The sequence below is a fragment of the Macaca mulatta genome, chromosome 10 (assembly GCF_049350105.2).
Source record: "Macaca mulatta isolate MMU2019108-1 chromosome 10, T2T-MMU8v2.0, whole genome shotgun sequence".
Classification (NCBI taxonomy): Eukaryota; Metazoa; Chordata; class Mammalia; order Primates; family Cercopithecidae; genus Macaca; species Macaca mulatta.
The window spans coordinates 81222352-81239942 of NC_133415.1; the positions used below are offsets into that span (position 1 = coordinate 81222352).

Genomic DNA, 17591 nt, shown 5'->3' on the forward strand with positions numbered 1-17591 from the left:
CCAACTTTATTTAAAACCAGAGAGCCCTGCTACCATGCCCCACCTCCTCAGCATTGCTCTAGGGGAGGAGCTGGATGAACTATGGCCCTTCTGCCAAGCCCAGGTGCTAGGGGAGGAACCCCTTGCTCGAGATGTACAAGATGGACTCCTCACTTCTTCTGGGCTTGTGCCCTGGCCCGTTGAATCTTGTCAGCTGTGGCCCCATCTGTGGCTCCCGTGCAGTGGGATAATACGAGGCTCAGCTCAGCCTCATTCCGGTGTTCGATGGCCACATCTGCAGCCTGAGCCACATCGCTGTGGTTTGAGCAAGAGAGGAGGTGGTGTCAGGGCTGCTCAAGGGCACAAACCCTGCCTCTCACCAGCCCACAGCTCAGCCACCCAGCACCCACAGGCCCTCAGTTGACGCACCCAACAAGAAGCAAAGCCTTGACCTTCTGCTCGGGACCCACACGGGAAGCATACTTCTTGGCTTCGTATTTGTTGTGTTGTTTCATGCAGATCTCCACAAAAGGCTTAGGAGGAGAGGAAGCAGGTGGAGGGAGAAGGTAATGCACAGCCCTCCTGTCCTCTCTCTTATGAGCAGAGGCCCAATGGATACATGGTCCATATATATTTTATATGTATACGCCCATCAGTACATATAATCTCCCAGTCCCCACGCACAGACAGTTGTGATCTCAACATTCTTAGGGCAGAAACCACCTAAACCAAAGCTCTGTCAGAGCCTTGAGACAATTATTTCCACACTTCTGCTCTGCCACCCACCGTTACTCCTTGCAACGGGTGTTCCTGCCACCAGCCCTCACATTTCCTGTGTTCTCCTATGATTAACATTCTCAAACCTCCCCTCTACACCTCTGAACTACCCACCACAGAAAACAGCCCTCGGTATCTCCACTGCCTCTCATATGTACCCTCCCTGTTCCCCCTCCACCCTCCTCAAACAGGACTTTCCCTCCAGCACATGGCGCCCCCTGTGGCACTCCCTGGGGAAAGCAGCTCATTCTCCCTCCCTGTAACATCTGCAGGCAAACTTGGACCCATCCTCCTATACACCCAACACAGCGGATGGTGCCTGCCCACGAATGTGTATACAGGAAGCACTCGCTAACTATGTGGGCAGCTGAACGGGAGCATGAATGGGCCATCCTACCTGTCTCCCTGCCTAGCCCTCTCCCCCGAAGACTACCCTCACTGGAAGTGGGCTGGAGAGAGGACCCTGCCTCACCAGGTAGCCAATGGGTGATTTCTTGCTCTTGGAAAACTTCTCTAGCTCTTCCCAGTCTTCCAAATCTGCCAGGGCAGTCAGCTTCAACCACCAGAGCCTGCAGGAAAGCTGGGCTTGGAGGTGTTCCAGGAGAGGCAGGTGGTCTTGGGACCCACATGCAGCCTGGGCCCTCACCTACCTCTTGTCAGGGATGCGGAAGTCACGTGCCAGCTGCTCTGCACGCTTGTTGTGACCGCCAAGAATGAGGGTGGTAACCGTGTCATGTAGAGACAGGTCTAGGAACTGGCCCCCCAGCTCGTCTTCCAGGCGCCGCTGCAGCCGTAGGAGTCGCATTTGATCCTCTGTAGCCTGGGGACCCAGATAATGAGGCATGATGGGGATGAGGGACCAGGAGGGAAGACCAGGAGAGAAGGCTCTTAGAACAAGATGGGCCAAACCTTGGCTGCAAACTCATTCTTGGCCTTGTAGAAGGCATCGGCGGCTGTTTGCAGAGCTGCTACTCGCCCCTCAATACGCTACAAAGACAAGAAGGCCTGAACTCACAGCATGCAAGACCCCAGCCCTCCTCACCCAGGCTACAGTCTTCTTCCCGATCCCTGAGCCCAGGGTCGCCAGGGTCAGCCTTCCCTGCTAGGTGCACCACTCTGATGTCCTAGAGGGATGGCTAGCTCCTCTGACACTAACCCCCATCCTGGCCTCACGTCAGACTCTCCCTCACAGTGAGGACCAGATGCGGTGTGCACCCAACACGAAGGCCTAGATTCCTGAAGGAACCAGACCAACAGCCCCACCCCACAGGCCCCACACGCCCCATGGACCTCAGACCTCTTCTGCAGCATAGCTGGCTCGGATGTGGAAGCTGCCCAATTCCTGGTGATTGTCATCCTGATTGTAAAGGTCCTTCAGCGTCTCTAGCTCCTGATGCTTACAGAACTGGGGCCACAGGCAGGCAATCAGTCAGCAAGGCCAACTCAAGTGCTCAGAAGACTCCACCGCAACCCTGCCCACTACACACACCTGTCGGTACAAACTCAGGGCCATGGGCTGATTTCGAAGGGTCATGAAAAAATCTCCTCGGTTTAGCTCATTCTTCAGGTGCAGCAACACCGTGAACACTGCAGGAGAATAAGGTGGGGTGGGAACTCCAGCCAGGCTCCCACTCAGCCCAGGGACCCCCCAGCCTTGCCCTCACCCAGATCAGTGTCCCCGCTCTCAATGGCCTTGCTTAGTGCCAGTTTGCTCCTCTTCATCTTTAGGAGAAGGGGTACCTGCTCCCCTGAGCGTGGCTCATACTCCAGCAGCTGTGAGGTGAGAAGGAAGGCACAAAGAGAAAGAGCTGGCATGGGGGCCCTGAACAACCACATCAGTGTGTCTGTGGAGGGCTGGGCACCCACACCTTGATGGCCAGCTCTGTGCGGCCACAGCCATAGGCTCGTGCGGCAATGTCGGAGTAAGAGACACCAGGCGTGTCCCCCAGCTTCTGGTTAATGGCTCGAGCCACATCCTCATCTGAGACATCCTTCTGTTGAACCTGCAAGGGATGTGGGGTGTCACAAACATCTGGATGCTATTCCTCACTCTCCACTCCTGCAAGCCCTTAGGACCCAGCCCTTCAATTCCCTTCCTCCCTTTCTCCCTCCCTCCCTTCCTTCCTTCTTTCTCTTTCTCTGTATCTCTCTCTCTCTTTCTTTTTTGAGACAGAGTCTTACTCTGTCGCCCAGGCTGGAGTGCAGCAGTGCAATCTCAGCTCACTGCAACCTCCACCTCCCAGGTGAAAGTGATTCTCCTGCCTCAGCCTCCCAGGTAGCTGGGATTACAGGCATGCGCCACGACGTCTGGCTAATTTTTATATTTTTAGTAGAGATTTTGTAATTTTTGTATTTTTTGTTTCACCTTTTTGGCCAAGCTCGTCACGAACACCTGACCTCAGATGATTTGCCCGCCTTGGCCTCCCAAAGTGTTGGGATTACAGGCATGAGCCACTGCGCCCGGCCCAGTTCTACACTTTCTATTTCCTCCACCTCACCAGGGCCTGGAATCCCCTAAATGACCTTGGACCCCATCCCACATCCTTGCCTTGTAGCAGGCCCAGTGGGCCAGGATCCTGCTGACGCCCTGTACTTCAGGAAGGCGCAAGTACTCGCATATCTGGATGGCCAGGGGGTAAAGTCTCCGCAACACAAGCCTGGTAGACCCAGTGGGTAAAGGATACAAGGAATGAGGTGTAGGAAAAAGAGGGAGCAGAGTGGCCTCAGCCTGCACATCAGGCCTCCCACATCCTAGAGAGATAGGTCAGGAGCAGTAAACATAAGACCCCACCCAAGACTATAATGCCCACCCCCCTGACAGCTCCCTCACTGCACCCTTGGGCTTACCCTACCTGTCCAGTAGCACCTGGATGGTGAGCTGCTTGTATCTTTATTTTCCTCGGTTAAGGATCCAGCTGGAGAATAAGCCCTGCTTGCCAAGTACCTGCAGACTGCATCTCCAGCCCCTTCCCCTGCCACCCCTGGCTGTAGGTACCCTTCTGGCATACACAGGGATACTGGCTATACGTGAGCGGGATCCCAATGTGATAGTCCCGAACAGCATTGAGCACACGCAGGTCCTGACACATGTGCACGAAGCTGTCGGGTGGAAATCTGTCCAGGAAACACTTTCCGAAGGAGGCAGCCTGAGAAGAGCCAGAGGGCAATAGGAGAGAGCTTCCCTGCTACCCATCCCACCCCTCCCAGCCCCGCCCTCTCCAGCCCGGCCATCCAGGCCAACCCTGAGCAGACTCTTCTGCATGTCTGGCTGGTGCTCATGTCCTGCGGCCTCAATGCACTGCTGCACAGCCTGGGTCAGCTGGCCCAGCTCCTGGATCTCCCGCAGGTACTCGTCCGCCTTCTGGCTCTCTTTCTGGTGGGGAGGAGTCCAGAGCCAGGGCATCATGACAGAGAAAACTCCTACATCTGGCCCCTAACCATTCTGGGTTGTGGTTCAAATAAGCTGGTTTGGAGGGGCTGCACAGGCTGGAGCCCCAACTCCCTCAGCCCACTCAGTCCACCTGAGGTGCCCACAGACATCATCCTGTATCAGCCCACAACTGCCTTTGGGGGGCCTTGAGAACTCCTCCCAATAGTAACCCAGACTGGGTGGGGATAGTGGGGATGTCCTGCCCATCCCTATCACATCACATGGAGGACACAGTGTCTCTTCAATCTACCTGAGCCAGCCCTCCCCAGCCCAGACCAGGGTCCTGCCTGGACCCCTCTCTTGACAGGTGGCACCTGGCTATGCTCACACATGCCCACGCAGGGGCAGGGGCAGGAGGAACCATCCTGGGACTGGGAGAGAAGCCTAGGGCTTTACCTCATACTCCTTCTGAGCCTCCAGGAGCAGCGCCCCGGGGGCCATTGAGGCAATTTTGAAGATCTCCTCGCTGGCCGCTGGGGAAGGGAGTTGGTGAGTGAGGGAGAAAGGCAGGGAAACCCTCAGCTCTGCCTCAACACCCTATTCTTGCTCTGCGGCACTGGCCCAGGGCAGCTGGGGTGCTGAGGAGTCCCCGCCTTGGGTTATGTGGTGCCCTTGTGAAGGCCTCACCTGGAACCTCATGCAGGAACTCGTGGGTGCTGTGGGAGAAGATGCGGACCCCATCAAGCTCAGGCACCAGGTAGGAGTCCTCGTCCAGCACAAACCTGAGCTTGGTTAAGGCTCCTAAGATCACCTACAGATGGGACGGGGCAGGTGAACCCTTCCCTCACCACCCTCCGCACACAGGCAGCCCTCCAAGGATACTGGATGCTCTCGGGTGCATCGCCCACCACCATCAGCCGCCTCTCCCAGGCCACCACCACGGCTCTCTCCTTGCTACGAGGACGGCTGCACCTGTGAGCAGCATACACACACCATCTAGACACCGTCCCACGGCCATGTCTCCCACATGGCTGCTCACAACCCTTTGTCTCGGGACAGCCTGTATACACTTGCATCCCTGACTGTACACCGACTTCTCCACTTCCCTCTTTTCCCTGCGCCCTCAGCTCGAGGCAGCTGTGGCCCACAGAGGACAATGGTTTCCTTCAAGTGTGCACTGGCAGAGAAGGTAAGATCCAAGCTCCACTAGGCTTGGCCAGTAGACATGACCAATCAAGGAACTGATTGTCCCAGGAAGCAAGCTATGTCTCATCCGCACCCCCAGCAACAACACCCCCATCCTCACCAGACCATCTGCTTTGGAGGTGCCCGGATGTTGCAGTTGAACTCACATAGCTTCTCCTGAAATGGTGTGGGCAATGTCATGGCCCTGTCCCAGCAGTCACCATTCTAGTCAAAAAGCCCACCCGCATCTCCAAAAGATCTTGTACCCTGGACAAAGCACAGTACCCCTGTGTTGCCCCAGGATCACACCTTGAGTGATGCTGTTCCCATCCAGATGTAGCCTGTGTCTGTGAAGAGTGCCAGGTGTCGGTAGGTGAAGGAGACAGCCATCTGTAGGAAGCTGCTTACTCCTGGGGCCAGGCCAGGGGGCATCTGAGGCAGAACCAGGGTAGGGGTAGGATAGATATATACTGACTTTTCAGAGCCTTCCTATTGCCTAACCCAGCCCCTCCACTTCATTCCCACTCAGGGCCCTCACCACTGCAGAGCAGGCTGCATGGTCCAAGAGATAAAGATCGGGCCCCACAGCCAGAAGAATGTGTGCCACTCGGTCCTGGCACAGCGCAGTCCAGCAGGAGGGTGCACTTTGCAGACCTATGTCCAAGGAAAAGGACAGTGTTAGGATGACCAAGGCCCATAGTTGCTGCTTCTATGGGTCTTCAGCCACAGCTTCTGCTTTTATGGGTCTCACAGGCTAGAGGCACATCTGTGGGTACTGCTTGGCTATCTCAGCGGTGTCAGGGCTTACCTGGCACCTCTGGCATCCGGCGGAGTTTGAGGTCACCCACATTGGCACTGAGGGTGAAGCGGTGGGCCCCTGTGAGGATGGCCACTCCAGAACCAAACTCAGTGTGAAAGATCCGGGCATCCAGAACCCGGTTCTGGAGCACTTCCTGAGGAGAGGGGCCATGGGTTAAGGGAGTCACAGGGTCATAAACTCTACCCCGCTTCCCCAGCCCTCTGTGACCCCTACATTGCCCATGCTGAAGTGTCTCCGGAAGTCACCATGAAGCCCGTAAACCAGTACAGCACCATCTTCCTGCACACAGAGCAGCTCCTCCTCAGCTGACCAGCCCAGGGACACCACAGGTCCACTCTTCCACTGCAGGGGAGAGAGGTTCCTGAGGCTGTCCTCAGATGAGGAAACCCTGTCCAGCCCCGAGCCCCAGGGACCGTCAGAAGTGCTCACCAGCAGGCTGGCCAGGGGCATGCCGGAAGCAGAGTATATATCGAGCACTGGCCTCACACTGGCAGCTTTCTCCTTCCGCCAGGGGTTCCTCAGCAGTGCTGCAGTTTGAGAAGAGACCTTCTGTCCTAGCTCCCCAGGCCCACCCCATGTGAAGTAGGCCTCATGTCCTGGCTCCCCAGGCCCACCCCATGTGAAGTAGGCCTCATGTCCTGGCTCCCCAGGCCCACCCCATGTGAAGCAGGCCTATAAAAACCAGAAGTAAAAGCATCTCAGCAGGGTGAGTAGGGGGTGGCAACAAGAACAACCTGACAGCAAGGACCCAGGAGTCAATGACCTTGAGTTCATCCCAGGGTCCCAGAACAGGTGGTGGTGGAGGGGCAACATACCAATGGGGCCCCCATAGGGTGCAGCAGCCACCAGGCAATCTCTGAGTTCCTCCTTCAGGTCCCAGTCCATGCTGTACAGCTCATATTTCCTGCCCACACAGAGATGAGCAGAAATTAGCCTCATTACCCTGCATCCGGATGGAGTGAACCCCAGAGGAATTCCTAAAGCCTCCATTTGTCTTCCACAAGGCCGTAGAGGAAGTCTCCACCCCCTACCCCCAGAGGCAGGGAGGAGGGTGATGACCAGAAAGTTGGGTAAACTGACCACATGCATGCCTAGGGACAGCAGGCGAGGGAGCAGAGGGTATTGGCAGGGAAGGATGTGGTTCTTGGGGCAAGTGTCCAAGGATGGCAGGAGCTCTTGAGCCAGGCAGGCTGTGTGGCCAACATCCAAGGCACAAACTGAGATAGAACTAAGGTGAAGTGGCTGGCTCAGGCCAGCTTTAGCAGGAAATGAGACTCTCAGAAAGGGTCTCTCAGAGAAGAAAGCCTTTCTTCTATTTCTAGTTCTTTTTTGAGAGAGGGTCTTGCTGTGTTGCTCAGGCTGAGGTGCAGTGTCACAATCACGGCTCTTTGCAGCTTCGACCTCCCAGGCTCAAGTGATCCTCCCATCTCAGCCTCCTGGGTAGCTGGAACTCCAGGGTGCACTACCACACCTGGCTAATTTTTGTATTTTTTGTAGAGATGGATTCTCCCCATGTTGCCCAAGCTGGTCTCAAACTCCTGGGCTCAAGGAATCCTCCTACCCTGGCCTCCAAAGTGCTGGTATTACAGACGTGAGATGCAGTGCCTGGCCTATTTCTGGTTCTTAATGAATCAGGGTGTGGGCTTTATACCCAGGGATTCAGCTCTATGCTTATTGACAATGAACTTAGTTTTAGAGGTACTGAGTTAGCAGTGCCTGAAAGAAATCCAAGAGGAGCTTTTCAGTGAGATGGTGCTGGGAGGAGTCCTGGATTGGGGATGTTAATCTGCCAATGCTTGGCTTATGGGAGGCAACCAAATCACAAATCACAACGAGGCATGAGACGACTGCAATGTGAAATGCTCGTGGATCACTGAGTGTGGCTGTACGGGAAGTCAGAGTAGGGAGCTTGAGGCATGTCATCATACCTCAAGAACGGGAAAAGGGGTAGCAAAAGGGACAAAGAAGGAGTGGGCACTATTCCAGGGTGCCAAGAGAAGACAGTGTTTAAGAAGGGCATTTTAGCCAGCATCATTTCAGGGACCTTCTCATTAATGATCAGGAATATGCCCACCATTACCTACTATTTGACATCCTTGTTGTGGTTCTAGGCAACATAATTTAAGAAAAAATAAAGAGATGTTTGTATTTTGACGAAGGAGCAGAGTTGTTCCTATTTGCAAATAATGTGATTGTCTACTTAGAAAATCCAAAGTAAGGGGTGCGGTGGCTAATGCCTGTAATCTGAGCACTTTAGGGGGCCAAAGCGGGCAGATTGCTTGAGCTCAGTGGACTGAGACCAGCCCGGGCAACAAGGAGAAACCCTGTCTTTACAAAAAATACAAAAATTAGCTGCATGTGATGGTGCATGCCTGTAGTTACAAGTAGCATGCCAGCTACTTGGGGGGCTGAGGCAGGAGGATCGCTTGAACACAGGAGGTTGAGGCTTCAGTGAGCCAAGATAGCATCACTGCACTCCAGCCTGGGTGACAAAGTGAGACCCTGTCTCAAAAAAGAAAAAAAACACAAAAAACAAAAAACAAAAAACCCAAAGCAGTCTAGGGAGCAATGAATATGAAACTCTCACAGAGGGCGTAGGGTGATCAACAAAAATCAATATATTTTCTATACCCAGAAATTTTCATACCATAACAAGAATCAATTGGAAATACAACTTTTCGAGGTGAGGTGGGCAGATCACTTGAGGTCAGGAGTATGAGACCAGCCTAACCAACATGGTGAAACCCTGTCTTTACTAAAAATACAAAAATTAGCTAGGCATGCTGGCGGGCACCTGTAATCCCAGCTACTCAGGAGGCTGAGGCAGGAGAATTGCTTGAGCCCAGGAGGCAGAGGCTGCAGTGAGCCAGGATCATGCCACTGCACTCCAGCCTGGGCAGCAAGAGCGAAACTCCATCTCAACAAATAAATAAACAAATAAATAAAATAAAAATAAAAATGCAAAAATTAGCTGGGCGTGGTCGTGGGTACCTGTAATCCCAGCTACTCAGAAGGCTAAGGCAGGAGAATCACTTGAACCTAGGAGGCAGAGGTTGCAGTGAGCCGAGATTGCGCCACTGCACTCCAGCTGCCTGGGTGACAGAGTGACTCCATCGCAAAAAAAAAAAAAAGAAAAAAAAAAAAGAAAGGGCCAGGCGCTGTGGCTCATGCCTGCAATCCCAGCACTTTGGGAGGCCAAAGCAGGCAGATCATGAGGTCAGGAGAGAGATCGAGACCATCCTGGCTAAGACGGTGAAACCCCATCTCTACTAAAAATATTTTTTAAAACTTAGCCGGGCAAGGTGGCGGGCGCCTGTAGTCCCAGCTACTCAGGAGGTTGAGGCAGGAGAATGGCGTGAACCCCAGGAGGCGGAGCTTGCAGTGAGCCGAGACTGTGCCACTGCACCCCAGTCTGGGCGACAGAGCAAGACTCCGTCTCAAAAAAAAAAAAAAGAAAGAAAAACAACTTTTAAGAGATCCTAATAATTATGGCAATGAAACTGTAAGATATCAAATAATAAATAACAAAAAATTTTACAAAATCAAATATTTTCCGAGGATATAAAAGACATGCAGCAATATCCAAAATAATCTACAAATGTACAGGAATTCCAATAAACACCTTCTGCCAATTATCTGGCCAGTGGAGGGGTAATGCACAAACTGATTCTGAAGTTCATATAGGGCAGTGGCTCACGCCTATAATCTCAGCACTTTCGGAGGCCGAGGTGGGAAGATCACCTAAGGTCAGGAGTTCGAGACCAGCGTGGCCAACATGGTAAAACCCTCTCTCTACTAAAAATACAAAATTAGCCAGGCATGGTGGCGCATGCCTGTAATCCCAGCTAGTCAGGAGGCTGAGGCATGAGAATCGCTTGAACCTGGGAGGCGGGGGTTGCAGTGAGCCAAGATTGTGCCACTGCACTCCAGCTTGGGCGACTGAGGGAGACTCCATCTCAAAAAAAGAAAAAAGAAAAAAAAAAGTTCATATGGGGGAAAAAGGTCATTTGAAAGAGGAAATACCACAAAATATTTAAGAACATTTTGGAAATATGAGAACAGATGTATACCAGATATCACACACTATATAAAATTAATTAAAACTATTATTTTTGGCACAGGAATGTGCAAATAGATAAATGGAAGAGGATGGAGTCTAGGAAAAGATCTCAGAATTGAGCAAATAATAAAGGTGGCATTTCAAATTGGTGCAAACTGATACCCGAAATGAGACAATGGGCCATATAGGAAGGACCACAATAAATGCTATTTAATTATTTTACTTCTGTGTTAATATATAGATAAATGCTCAAGAGACTTCCATACTAAACCAGAGACAGTGATTACCTTTGGGGAGGGTGGTAGATGGGGTAGACACCTGCAGAGCTCTCCATTTTTATACTACAAGCATACATCATTTTGTTTTATTGCGCTTTGCTTTACTGCACTTTGCAGTTACTGCATTTTTACAAATTGAAGGTTTGTGGCAACACTGAGTCAAGCAAATCTATCAGTGTCATTTTTCCAACAGCATGTGCTCACTTCATGTCTCTGTGCCACAATTTGGTAATTCTCGCAATATTCTAAACTTTTTCATTATTATAATATCTGATAAGGTGATCTGCAATCAGTGATGTTACTACTATAATTGTTTTGGGGTGCCACAAACAATGCCCATACATGATGGTGAGCTTAATGGATAAATGTTGTACGTGTTCTGACTGCTCCACCAATGAGCTGTTCCCCATCGTCTCTCTCTCTCTCTCCAGGCCTTCCTATTCTCTGAGACACACAGTGTGGAAATTAGGCCAATTAAAAACCCTCTAACTGTTCAAGTGAAAGAAGAGTGGCAAATCTCTCACTTTAAATCAAAAGCTAGAAATGACTAACCTTAGTAAGGAAGGCATGTGGAAAGCCAAGACAGGCCAAAAGCCAGGCCTCGTGTGCCAGTTAGCCACGTTGTGAATATAAAGCAAAAGTTCTTGAAGGAAGTTAAAAGTGCTACTCCAATGAACACAGGAATGATAAAGAAAGTAAAGTAGCCTTATTACTGGTAAGGAGAAAGTTTTAGTGAACTATGTATAAGATCACAACATTCCCTTAAGTCAAAGCCTAATCCAGAGCAAAGCCCTAACTCTTAAATTCTATAAAGGCTGAGAGAGATGAGGAAGCTGCAGAAGTTTGAAACTAGTAGAGGTTTGTTCATGAGGTTTAAGGGAAGAAACCATCTCTATAATATAAAAGCATAAGGTAAAGCAGCAAGTACTGACATAGAAGCTGCAGCAAGTTATCCAGAAGATCTAGTAAAGATCATTGACAAAGGTGGCTGGCTAAACAACAGATTTTCAGTGTAGATAAAACAGTGTTATATCGGAAGAAGATGCCATCTAGATCTTTCATAGCTAGAAAGAAGTCAACACCTGGCTTCAAAGCGTATGAGGACAAGGCTGATTCTCTTGTTGGGGCCTAATGCAGCTAATGACTTTAAGTTGAGACCAATGCTCATTTTACCATTCTGGAAATCCTAGGACCCTTAAGAATTATGCTAAATCTACTCTACCTGTGCTCTAGAAATGGGATAACAAAGCCTAGATGACAGGACATTGTTTACAGCATGGTTTACTAAACGTTTTAAGCCCACTGTTGAGACCCACTGCTCAAAAAAAAAAGATTCCTTTAAAAACATTACTGCTCATTGGCCAGGCATGGTGGCTCACACCTGTAATCCCAGCACTTTGGGAGGCCAACGCAGGCAGATCACAAGGTCAGGAGTTAAGACCAACCTGGCCAATATGGTGAAACCCCGTCTCTACTAAAAATACAAAAATTAGCCGGGCATGGTGGCACGCACCTGTGGTCCCAGCTGCTCGGGAGGCTGAGGCAGAGGAGTTGCTTGAACCCGGGAGGCGGAGGTTGCAGTGAGCCGAGACTGCACCACTGCACTCCAGCCTGGGTGACAGAGCAAGACTCTGTCTCAAAAAAAAAAAAAAAAAAAAATTACTGCTCATTGACAACATATCTGGTCCCCCAAAAACTCTGATGGAGATGTACAAGGAGATTAATGTTGTCTTTATGCCTTCTAACACAACATCCATTGTGCAGCTCATGGATCAAGGAGTGATTTCAATTTTCTTTTCCTTTTTTTTTTTTTTTTTTGAGATGGAGTCTCACTCTGTTGCCCAGGCTGGAGTGCAGTGGCGCAATCTCAGCTCAAGACAACCTCCACCTCCCAGGTTCAAGCAATTATCCTGCCTCAGCCTCCTGAGTAGCTGGAACTACAGGCATGCGCCACCACACCTGGCTAATTTTTCTTTTTTTTTTTTTTTTTAGCAGAGACAGGGTTTCACCGTGTTGGCCAGGCTGGTCTCGAACTCCTGACCTCAAGTGATTCACTCACCTCAGCCTCCCAAAGTGTTGGGATTACAGATGTGAGCCACCACGCCTGGCCTCAATTTTCAAGTCTTATATAAGAAATACATTTTTTTTCTTTCTCTCTCTCATTTTTTTTTTTTTTTTTAAAAGAAAGACATTGTCTTGCTCTGTTGCCCATGATGGAGTGCAGTGATGTGATCATGGCTCACTGTAGCCTTGAAGCCTCAAACTCCTGGGCTCAAGTGATCCTCCAGCCTCAGCCTCCTGAGGAGCTGGGACTACTGGCACATGCTAGTGCACCTGGCTAAAAAATTGTGTGTGTGTGTGTGTGTGTGTAGAGACGGGGACTCACTCTGTTGACAGGCTGGTCTTGAAATCCTGGCCTCAAGTGATTTTTATACCTTGGCCCCCCAAAGTGCTGGGATTACAGGTGTGCACCACCGTGCTCGGCCTAAAAACACATTTTATAAGGCTATAGATGCCACAGCTAGTAATTCCTCTGATGGATCTGGACAAAGTACATTGAAAGCCTGGAAAGGTTTTCAGTGGTGCAATCTCGGCTGGAAAGGAGTCACCATTCTAGATGCCATTAAGAACACTTATGATTCATGGCTGGGCATGGTGGCTCATGCCTGTAATCCCAGCATTTTGGGAGGCTGAGGCAGGCAGATCGCCTGAGGTCAGGAGTTCAAGACCAGCCTGGTCAACACGGTGAAATCCTGTCTCTACTAAAAATATATAAATTAGCCAGGTGTGGTGGCGGGTGCCTGTAATCCCAGCTACTCAGGAGAATCACTTGAACCCAGAAGGTGGTGAGCCGAGATCATGCTACTGCACTCCAGCCTGGGCGACAGAATGAGACTTCGTCACCTAAAAAACAAAAAAAACCCAACACTTATGATTCATGAGAGGACGTCAAAATATCAATATTAACAGGAGTTTGGAAGTTCATTCCAATCCTCACGGATGACTTTGAGGGGTTCAAGACTTCAGTAGAAGAAGTCTCTGCAGATGTGGAAATAGCAAGAGAATCAGAATTAGAAGTGGAGCCTGAAGATGTGACTGAAATGCTTCAATCTCAGCACTTGAACAAATAAGGATTTGCTTCTTATGGATGAGCAAAGAAAGTTTGTTGTTGTTGTTGTTGTTTGTTTGTTTGTTTTGAGACAGAATCTTGCTCTGTCACCCAGGCTGGAGTGCAGTGGCATGATCTCGGCTCACTGCAACCTCTGTCTCCCAGGTTCAAGCAATTCTCCTGCCTAGGCCTCCTGTTGCTGGGATGACAGGCACCCACCACCACACCCAGCTAATTTTTGTATTTTTAGTAGAGACAGGGTTTCACCATTTTGGCCAGGCTGGTTTTGAACTCCTGGCCTCAAGTGCTCTGCCCACCTTGGCATCCCAAAGTGCTAGGACTATAGGTATGAGCTACCATGCCCAGCTGAAAGTGGTTTCTCAAGATGGTATCTACTACTGAGAACATTGTTGAAATGACAACAAAGGATTCAAAGTATTACACATACTTAGTTAATAAAGCAGTGGCGTGGTTTGAAAGGATTAACTCCAATTTTGAAAGTTCTACTGTGGATAAAATGCTATCAGACAGCATTGCATGCTACTGAGAAACCTTTCATGAAAGGAAGAGCCCACTGATGTGGCAACTTCATTGTTGTTTTAAGATATTATGATAGCCACCCTAACCTTCAGCAACCACAACTCAATTAGTTAGTAGCCATCACCATTGAGGCAAGACCCTCCACCAGCAAAAATACTACACATTGCTTAAGACTCTGATTATCACTAGCATATTTTAGCAATAAAGTATTTTAAAGTTATGTACATTTGTTTAGATGCATACTGTAAACATAAAACTTCATATGGACTGGGAAACCAAAAAAATTCATGTGACATATTTTGCAATATTCATTTTATTGTTGTGGTCTGGAACTAAACCTGTAATATCTCCAAAGTATGTCTGTATATACTTTGGCATTATTCGAATTTACAACCCATGTGCATTTCTTTTGACATTCTATAACTAAAACCATTGAGTGAAAAAACATCTGATAGGAAAATAGATACTCATACAAATCTAGCATGCCAGTTATCAACGCATTCTCAGCTCCAAATTCACCCTGTAACACATGTTCTGTGGTAATGGTCAGCATTCCTTTAAGCATTTCTCCTATTTTATAGTGAGCATGTTAAGCTTTCTCAGCAGAGGGCGCTGGAAGGACACTGCACTAGGAAGGGGCCCTCCCGTGCTTCCAGTGGTGGCCGTCAGCCAGCAGTCAGGGTGTGAGAACATCTAGTACTGCTCTGCCCCAGCCACGCATCCGCAAAGCATGGTCCCTCAGCAACAACGCAGCCCTTTCCAGATCACCTTCTCAAGCTCTCTCGACAGACGCTGCACTCCAGGCTTCCTGCCCACACCAGGTCCCCACTTTCTCTCTATACAGAGATGTCTCACCACTGGTTGCATCCTGCCTGTACACGAGTGTTTCGACCAACGTCCTCTGCACACCTGGATGCCCAGCCACTGGCCGTGGCTTGCCATATATATATATACACACATATATATATACACACACACACACACACACACTCATATATATATATTTTTAGATGGATTCTCACTCTGTCGCCCAGGCTGGGGTGCACTGGCGCGATCTCGGCTTCTGCAAGCTCCGCCTCCTGGGTTCACGCCATTCTCCTGCCTCAGCCTCCTGAGTAGCTAGGACTACAGGCACCTGCCACCACGCCCGGCTAATTTTTTTTGTATTTTTAGTAGAGACGGGGTTTCACCGTGTTAGCCAGGATGGTCTCGATTTCCTGACCTTGTGATCCGCCCGCCTCAGCTTCCCAAAGCGCTGGGATTACAGGCGTGAGCCACCAAGCCTGGCCTGTTTTGTTTTGTTTTGTGAGATGGAGTTTCGCTCTTGTCCCCCAGGCTGGAGTGCAATGGTGCAATACCAGCTCACTGCAACCTCTGCCTCCTGGGTTCAAGCAATTCTCCTGCCTCAGCCTCCCAAGTAGCTGGGATTACAGGCATGTGCCACCATGCCCAGCTAATTTTGTAGTTTTAGTAGAGATGGGGTTTCACCACTTTGGACAGGCTGGTCTCAAACTGGTATTTTTAGTAGAGACGGGGTTTCTCCACGTTGGTCAGGCTGATCTTGAACCCCCAAACTCAGGTGATCTGCCTGCCTCTGCCTTCCAAAGTACTGGGATTACAGGCATGAGCCACCGCGCTTGGCCTGGCTTGCCATATTGACACTGTGTGTTGCAGGCCTCCTGCCTGCACCAGCACTCCCATTCACACTGTACACCCAACACTCCAGGCTAAGAGTTGCAGCTTGCCTACGTCTTCATGTCCCTTGTGGCCCCAGAGGGTTGCTTCTTGATTGTCTGATATTATAGACCAGCTCTAACCTGGGCAAACCAACTTCTCTGCCATCCAGTGGGCTGCAACTGTATTTTTCCAGTGAAGTCTGAACCCTAGCCTGAAGACAGGCTCCTCTTCCAAGTTTGTCATTCCTTGGGTACTCTTCCTTGGCCCTAGGCTATCATAAAATTTTCTTATATCTCATATTCTTTTTCTTTCTTTCTTTTTTTTTTTTTTTTTTTGAGACAGTCTTACTCTATCCCCTGGCTACAGAGCAGTAGTGTGATCAGCTCACTGTAGCCGTGACCTCCCAGGGCTCAGGTGACTCTCCCACCTCAGCCTCCTGAGTAGCTGGGACTACAGGTGTGCACCACCATGCCCAGCTAATTTTTTTTTTTTTTTTTGTAGAGATGGAGTTTCACCATGTTGCCCAGGCTGGTCTCAAACTCCTGGACTTGTGTGATCTGCCTGCCACAGCCTCCCAAAGTATTGGGATTACAGGCATGAGCCACCGTGTACAGCCATATCATATACTCCTTTATCACAGTTAAATAATTTATTTTTCTTTTCTTCGGAGATGGCGTCTCGCTCTGTCGCCAGGCTGGAGTGCAGTGGCACAATCTTGGCTCACTGAAACCTCTGCCTCCCAGGTTCAAGCGATTCTCCTGCCTCAGCCTCCCAAGTAGCTGGGACTACAGGTGTGCACCACCACACCCAGATAATTTTCATATTTTTAGTAGAGATGGAGTCTCACCCTGTTGGCCAGGATGGTCTCAATTTCTCGACCTCATGATACGCTCGCCTCAGCCTCCCAAAGTGCTGGGATTACAGGCATGAGCCACTGCACCCAGCCTTTTTGTTTTGTTTTTTTTGAGACAGAGTTTTGCTCTTGTTACCCAGGCTGGAGTGCAGTGGCGCGATCGGGGGTCACTGCAACCTCTGCCTCCAAGGTTCAAGGAATTTTCCTGCCTCATCCTCCCAAGTAGCTGGGATTACAGGCGCCCGCCACCACACCTGGCTAATTTTTTGTATTTTTAGTAGAGATGGGGTTTCACCATGTTGGCCAGGCTGGTCTCAAACTCCTGACCTCAGCTGACCTGCCAGCATTGGTATCCCAAAGTGTTGGGATTACAGGAGTGAGCCACCGCATCAGGCCAATAATTCTTTGTATTAAACTTCGCACATTAAGTCTTCTGACTGGACCCAGACTGGCACAGATGTGGTAGAGCGGGAATAGTCCCAGAAGATAGACCCCTTAAAGATAGGATTTGGGAACTGGCTTGGTGCTGAGCTCTTTGTCAATGGAAAACTGATGCTGTAACCCATTGTATGCACCTGCATCACAATTCATCAAGCCTGCAGTTTACTGTGGTGAAACAGTAACTGAAACATGTGCTGTGGGAGTGACTTCTATATTTGCCAGCGTGGCAGTAATGGTGACTTTATAGATGGTGGCATGGGATGGATTATTTTGAGTGCACTTGAACATTTACAAAGAGAGTGATCTCAGGTCTGTTAACATTCAGCTTGGCCGGGCGCGGTGGCTCAAGCCTGTAATCCCAGCACTTTGGGAGGCCGAGGCGGGCGGATCACAAGGTCAGGAGATCGAGACCACAGTGAAACCCCATCTCTACTAAAAATACAAAAAATTAGCCGGGCGCGGTGGCGGGCGCCTGTAGTCCCAGCTACTCAGGAGGCTGAGG

The 17591-nt window shown here is 50.0% G+C and overlaps 1 protein-coding gene across 1 annotated transcript in view; it reads right to left on the reverse strand.

The window, feature by feature from the left end:
• The window catches only part of VPS16 (VPS16 core subunit of CORVET and HOPS complexes), a 26654-nt gene continuing 9063 nt past the window's right edge, over nucleotides 1-17591 (reverse strand). Inside the window, 23 exon segments of the mRNA NM_001266190.2 lie at nucleotides 1-294; nucleotides 409-512; nucleotides 1229-1325; nucleotides 1407-1576; nucleotides 1666-1743; nucleotides 2054-2161; nucleotides 2246-2343; nucleotides 2421-2529; nucleotides 2625-2759; nucleotides 3305-3413; nucleotides 3609-3644; nucleotides 3775-3902; nucleotides 3998-4129; nucleotides 4583-4659; nucleotides 4814-4908; nucleotides 5009-5098; nucleotides 5433-5488; nucleotides 5621-5743; nucleotides 5850-5965; nucleotides 6120-6264; nucleotides 6345-6473; nucleotides 6561-6658; nucleotides 6947-7035. Coding sequence (NP_001253119.1) covers nucleotides 150-294; nucleotides 409-512; nucleotides 1229-1325; nucleotides 1407-1576; nucleotides 1666-1743; nucleotides 2054-2161; nucleotides 2246-2343; nucleotides 2421-2529; nucleotides 2625-2759; nucleotides 3305-3413; nucleotides 3609-3644; nucleotides 3775-3902; nucleotides 3998-4129; nucleotides 4583-4659; nucleotides 4814-4908; nucleotides 5009-5098; nucleotides 5433-5488; nucleotides 5621-5743; nucleotides 5850-5965; nucleotides 6120-6264; nucleotides 6345-6473; nucleotides 6561-6658; nucleotides 6947-7035 — 2467 coding nt within the window. The 3' untranslated portion in view covers nucleotides 1-149.